The 7060-nt window shown below is 38.1% G+C and overlaps 1 protein-coding gene across 1 annotated transcript; it reads right to left on the reverse strand.

Annotated features, from left to right (window-relative positions):
- Positions 1-474: 474 nt before the first annotated feature.
- Positions 475-3310, reverse strand: LOC135713531 (uncharacterized). Its single transcript, XM_065236657.1, has 2 exons — positions 2500-3310; positions 475-554 (listed from the first exon to the last, which is right to left on the reverse strand). The coding sequence occupies exons 1-2, from the start codon at positions 3308-3310 to the stop codon at positions 475-477; spliced, it is 891 nt and encodes a 296-aa protein (XP_065092729.1).
- Between the last annotated feature and the right edge of the window lie 3750 nt (positions 3311-7060).

The following is a 7060-nucleotide window of genomic DNA, read 5'->3' on the forward strand; positions in this document are numbered from 1 at the left end:
GATTTGTTCACAGGGGAGTTCAGCGATTTTCAGAGATGTTGAGGAAACTTCAGGAAAATTTTGCGAATTTTGGAGAAGTTAAGCAAATTTCAGAGAAATAAAGTGAACTGCAGAAAAGTTCAGCAATCTCCTGGGACGTTCTGAATATGTCAATAAAATTAAAGTACTTCAACGATACTCAGAGCAGTTAAGTTAACTACAAAGGGCTTCAGAGGATTTTATTTTCCCGTCTGACGATAATAGGGAAAATAATGGACGAAAACAAACCCAACCTCGATTGCTCAATATATGAATATTTCACGTAAAACTGACCAATACTGGCTCCTGAAAGTATCCCAGGGTAAACAATTAGACTACTGTAAGTGATTCCTTCGTTGTATATGACGTGGTGAGAACAAGGTCCAGAAAAACAAAAAGTGTATAGTTCGGTATTCGGTTTTTTAACAATAATATTCAACAGTATATTTATTTAATTTAACGAATTTGATGATCATGTAGATATTGCGCCAAAACATCTCGCACATGGATTGCATTTCTAGATGCATTATTGCCACCCCAATAAACAATTCATAGTCACAAATAAGCATACACATTGAATAAATGCTGTATAACAGTGTACAATGCTGAATAAAACAGGATGTCAAATTATGTGCTGAAAAAAGTTCATTGAGATCGATAGATGCGCCTTTATTCCGTCGTTTGCTCTGATATGATTAATTTACTTATTAAAAGCTTTATAAACGTTGACTGTCTTCCTGATTTAGAACCAGAAGTTTGATCTAATAACAAACTGAATAAGTGTAATTTGCACATACATTGTCGCTTTAATTTGACTGTTTTCAATTGCTTTAATAAAATGCTTTATTAGACGTCTTATAAATGTTTTCTAGCTCCATTATTAGATTTCATTGCGTTGCTTTACAATATTGCTGTCTAAAGGTGAATACAGTCAGCAAAATAGCTCTTATACCACTATGCGTCCATGTTGTAGTTGAATGCTTTGTAAATGCTTTATAAACGACGTATTGGATTCATTATTCCACAACACTGCCCAAAAAACAATTCAGAGTAACAAATAAGCATATAGATTGAATAAATGCTTTATAACAGTGTACAATGCTGAATAAAACAGGTTGTCAAATTATGTGCTCAGAAAACCTCATTGAGATTGATGATGCGCCTTTATTCCGCTCATTGCTCTGATTTGATTAATATACTTATTAAAATCTTTACAAACGATGACTGTCTTCCTGATTCAACACCAGAAGTTTGATCTAATACCATACTGAATAAGTGTAATTTGCACATACATTGACGCTTTAATCCGACTGTTTCAATTGATTTAATAACATGTTTTATTAAACGTCCTATAATTGTTTTCTAGCTCCATTACTAGATTCCATTGCATTGCTTAACAATATTGCTGAATAAAGGTGAAAACAGTCAGCATAATAGCTCTTATACCACTATGCGTCCATGTTTTAATTGCATGCTTTGTAAATGCTTTACAAACGGCGTATTCATTCATTATTCCACAACACTGCTCCAGGCTAACAACAAAACGAAATTGGTAGCATAGTGGTTACCGTTTCCGCTTTCCAAGTAGAAGGTCGCGAGTTCAATCCCAGCCTTTTTTTTATTTATTTTCTACGCCTAATTAATTTAAATCGTAATCATAAATCGTATCACTCAGGACAACCAATTCATAGATCTATCTAAAATAATAGCATCCTTTGCATCGAAATTAGAGAGATGGAGAGATAACGTTGGTCTAATGTTAAACAACTATGAATGAATTAATCATTCTCACATCTCCTTGAATTAGCTAGAGTTACGGCTGGAAGTGCTGATAGGTTTTCAGATGCAAGCTTTTATTGCTTATTTAGCTGCCCATATGATGTAATCTAGGATAGCTCAGATGGCAAGGCAAGCGGCTGGTGATCGGAAGGTCATGGTTCGAATCCCATATAACGACATGTGTATGTATGTAGTAAATTTTCTAGTATCTGTGTGTGGTGGGTGCGCGTGCTTCGACAGAAATAATGACACAACAATCACGAACGAGAAAAACAACCCTGCTCTTCTGTCTGTGCCGTTCTTATTTTCGGATTAATTATCCCGTAGTTGAATAATCGTTTAATAAACGTATAATAGTGTTTAATTAAACATTATTTCACATGAGAATCAAGCGTCTATAATACACCTTTATACCTGTTTATCGCTGTTTAAGGAAGTAAATGATGTCTAATAAACGCTGAATAATCAAAAAAATGATCGAATAAAGCTCTGTTACAACTCTTGTAAGTCGAATTAAAGCTTCTCGACATACCTTATTTAACACCAAATATTTCGATGTTGTGGTTGAATAAATTCTCCAAATTTGTGTGAACAAAGCCTGAACAGAAGTTATTATTAAAAATAGTACAAGTATTATTAAGCATGCAGTTGAATTAAATCGTCAAGAAGTCGTTTCTTCAATAGGCAATTGTTTGTTGGGACGCTGGATGCAGTCGGCATTAATCCCTCCAAGAGGATCAGCTTGCGAACGCCACTCACCAGGAACTATGATTTCCCCATTCTGATCAACATGATCAACAAAAGACGGCGATGCATATTGCTGTCCCTCGTATCTTTTAATGAAATTATGGAGCACAACGGTGGATTTAACAATGTTTTCAGCTGCTTTGGGATGTAGATGCAATGGCGCTAATAAAATCCTCCAGCGAGCGACCAGAATTCCGAATGCGTTCTCAATTGTCCTGCGTGCTCTTGAGAGCCTGAAGTTGAAATTTTCTTTTAACGGTTCCAGGTTCCTGCCAGGGTAGGGGCGCATCAAATTTGCCTTCAATGGGAACGCAGCATCACCCACAATAAAGTAAGGGATAACTTCTCCATTGGGCAATGCATCCGGTTGTGGCAGTCCCAAACCTCCATGCAGTAGTCGGAAACCAAACGCGCTGTTGGCAAATACGCTTCCGTCAGCGTTACCACCATATGCTCCTATATCAACGGCAATAAAATTATAGTTGGCGTCACACATGGCCATAAGCACCACCGAATATTGCTTTTTATAGTTGTAGTACAGAGAACCAGAATTCGGCGGACACGTTATCGTAACGTGCTTGCCATCAACAGCGGCACAACAATGTGGAAAATTCCAGCGGTCCTCAAATTCGCTACTGTACTGTGCCCACTTTTGTTCTTCTACCTCATGCATATACTCCTCCTTCAGCTCATCCCAGAGTACGGCTGTCACCTCTTGAGTTATTTTCCGGACCGTAGTGACTCCTAGTCGGAAAAGCCGGGACATTTGAAAAATGCTCCAACCATGGGCCAAATACCTAGTCAAAAATATTACCAAATTAATATAAAACAAGTACGTTAAAGTTAAGTACGAAGTCCTAAAAAAGAATTAGTGTTTTTGATGTATATACCAACATATGGTCATTCCTTGGCAAAAAGACAACTGCATCTTTTTATCCGGAAATAATCCCTTAAACACTCAATTACTGTGTAGCTGAATTTCTGAATAACCGATGTTGACTTATTGAACTTTATTCTTATTTCTCAACTCTTTCCAATCCCCGTTTTTATGCCGTGTTAAATATATAAACTTACATGAGCGTTAAAAACAGTCGACATTCCGGATTGACTGGTTTCCGGATAGAAAACTTTTCAATTCGGTGTTTGATCCGACCTAGCAGGATGTTGAATGTTGCTGGAGACATTCTCGTGCACCGAACAAAATATTCCGGATCTCGTTCCCTTATCAGTGGAAAAGCCATCTCATAAAAGCCTTCTGTAGCCCTCGTCTGGTTCGAGGGTCGTACCCACCAGCGTCGATGATTCGTTTGCTGGTAATGCTGATGTACGTTCCGGATATCCCGTACGCGTTAGATTGTTTTCAGCACCCGGAGAATATTCGAAGCCATATCTTGTGGAAGCAGTTGAAAATGTATGCTCAAAATTACTGAGAAAAACAAACGTCAAACAGAAACCGTTCTCCCGCCAAAGCTATCATTGCGTGTTGATGACGCGTTAACCGCGGCGGTAAATTTTTAGTACATGCCGCGACAATTCCGCTTTCCGTTGCCGTTCCGCTTCCGCCCCCATTGGGTTCGGCCCTTCATAATATTCATGTTATTTTGTGATGGGATTTTTAGCTATGTGATCACATGATAGCTATGTGAAATTCACATGGTTTTCATCCATTAGATATGTGATACATTTTTTGAGTGTACGGCAAAAATAATTACTTAAGCCTGGTACGCAGCTGAAAAGTAATGACGTTCTTACGTGCTACGGGATAGGACACGGAATGCTAAAGAAATTTCTTTTAATTAGCATTTCTTGACCCAGTACGCAGTTCAAAAGAAATCGGTAAAGGAAAGATCGATTACATTAGTATCGTCATCGACATGAAGGTGGCGCATTCTGAATGCAATTTCATTTTCCTTGCGGAATAATGGTCTGACCAATTATTCCGTTAGGTAATTTTAACGTTTGTTGTAAAAATGATGTTTTGGATGCATTTTAACAACATAAAAATTGATAATTGTTGATTTTAAAATTAGACGACACCTACCTATGATCTCAAAATTTAGCAAAAGACACCTCCCTATAGCTGTCAAATTTACTTTTGGGAATATTCCTCAAAAATTACTTTTCCGTTTTCTTTTCAGCTGCGCACCAGGCTTTACTCGTGAGCATTTTCTACCCAAAATTAAGTTCAATTAATCATGTTTTGTTGTTTTTGACATCATCCACATCCAGAGGGCCAGTCACTTCGAATATATGGGAATGGTAGGAAACCATTTGAAAATGCATGGAAATTTTCAGTTTTTATTCATTATCCACTTTATGGGCAGTTTTAGATGCACAAAAATTGCACGAGTACATTACTATGGTGATAAGGTAAACACTCGTTTATTTGTTTCCTTCTGTGAAAGCATGTTTAGTCACAAATCGTGGATTTTCTGATATTCTCCATACTGCAAAAATGACTTTCCTACCACTGGAGGGGCGACATCTCTCGGATCTTCAGTATAGCTACTACTCAAATCATATAATTAATTGACTCAAATTTGAGAATATCTTATATACTCACTAGTAGCACAAACGAAGTGACAGACGGAGCGGCTCGAAAACTTTGGTGACTAACCTGCTATTGCAATTTTTCAGTGTACCACATGGCAACACCACTACCACTGGATTGTACCACATGGCAACACTACTACTGGATTGAACTTGCATTTTCACCAAATGTACTAGAATGTTTTGGTTCTATCTTTTTCATTCTACTCAAAACTGGAATGCATAAAAAAATGACAAAATGATAGGCACTCAAAGAATCATTGTACACAAAATCAACTTCGTGCAAAACCAAAACAAAAATACTATCCCATCTGGTGGATGATGGCACAAGCTTCTAAGAAAATTCTATAGACCTTTTTGACGTTAATCGTCTTTCTCTATCTAGCACACATGGATGAATGAACGGTTTGTTTTCCCACTAATCTGTTTCCCTCTTGCTCGCACTCGTTCGATTTAAATGGTGCAGTAGTGTGCGTCAATTAAACGTCAAAAAGCTCTATTACAGCGAACCACATTAATTTAATAGATTTCTTCGCCAGTAAGTCGTCTGTCACTTCGTTTGTGCTAGTAGCTTATTGAACGATAGTCATGAGAAAGTCGAATCTCTCGTTCCGTTTTTGACAACAACAAAAAGTGAGAGTGGGATGCAAAACTCAAAATTACCCAAAATTAAGTAAAAAGAACTTAAATTTAGGGTAAATTTTTTTTCTCTGTTGAGGAATGGTAGGAAACCATTTGGAAATGCATGAAAATTTTCAGTTTTTATGAGCAGTTTTAGATGCACAAAAATTGCACGAGCACATTACTACAGTGATAAGGTAAAAACTGGTTAATTTGTTTCCTTCTGTGAAAGCATGTTTAGTCACATAACGTGGATTTTCTGATATTCTCCATACTGCAAAAATAATGTTCCTAGCAATAAAAAAGCATCGAAACAAACTGCTATTGATTTTTTTGACGTTGGATAACGTCTTTCGGCAACATACGGGGGTACAAAATTGAAAACAGGCATTTTGGATGCGTTACGAAAAATTAAAAGATTTTGAACGATAATAACTCAACCGTCTCTCGATAGATTTACGAGATAATGGCAACAATCGATTGGAAATATTTCTAGCAATTTGCTGTGTTTTAAAACTATTGATTTCATTCTGTAAACTATTGAAAAATGGTTAAAAGTAAACCATTGTCTAAAGATGGTGAAAATTGATTGATTTTTTTTTATATTCTTATACTTTCTCCAACCGAGACATCAGATGCGAGTATCTGACACCTCTGATATTTTCTGTTCTACTATATAAGCGTCCAACAAGGTCGCCCGTTCTATCATTGTCTATCCGATCATCGACCCAGCAGCAGAGCAGCAGAGCAGCAGTAACAGAGCAGCGGAAGCAGAGCAACGGCAGTAGAGCAGCGGCAGCAGAGCAGCAGCAGCAGAGCAGCGGCAGCAGAGCCTGGGGGCGAAAGGGCAATTACGCCGAGTGCGTTGGTGCCAGTGCTCCGGTATACTGGGCCGCCGTCATGGAATGCCTTGCTGCTGCAGTTCTCAGTCGGTCGTATTCACCGTCTGCTCCGCAAGGGCAACTACGCCGAGCGCGTTGGAAAAATGGCCCTTTTCAGGGCCACAACATTATCAAGAAAGAGTTTAACGTACGTATGCGAGTATCTGACACCTCTGATATTTTCTGTTCTACTATATGAGCGTCCAACAAGGTCGCCCGTTCCATCATTGTCAACAACATCAGCCCAACAAAACGGCCCTTTTCAGGGCCACCAAACTTTCGCAAAAGAGTTATTAAGGAATATCCCCAAAATATAATATACACAATTAAGTACAACACATAACAGACGTTATCCAACGCCAACCCTGCGGTCGTATCTAGTATACAACCCTTCCAACTTTTTGAAAATGCATCAAAGCAAATTGAACCATAAACACTCTCCACAGTCCAGTCCACAACATTCA

The sequence above is a fragment of the Ochlerotatus camptorhynchus genome, unplaced genomic scaffold (genome assembly GCF_037179485.1).
Source record: "Ochlerotatus camptorhynchus isolate MF236.1 unplaced genomic scaffold, CSIRO-AGI_Acam_v1.1 ptg000564l, whole genome shotgun sequence".
In the NCBI taxonomy this organism is placed as follows: domain Eukaryota; kingdom Metazoa; phylum Arthropoda; class Insecta; order Diptera; family Culicidae; genus Ochlerotatus; species Ochlerotatus camptorhynchus.

Excerpts from the sequence above, each read along its gene's own strand:
- LOC135713531 (XM_065236657.1), bottom strand. The coding sequence starts at position 3,310 with ATGTCCCGGCTTTTCCGACTAGGAGTCACTACGGTCCGGAAAATAACT. Across the intron at positions 555-2,499 it reads TAATGCCGACTGCATCCAGC|GTGGCAATAATGCATCTAGA; the intron begins GTCCCAACAAAC and ends TTGTTTATTGGG.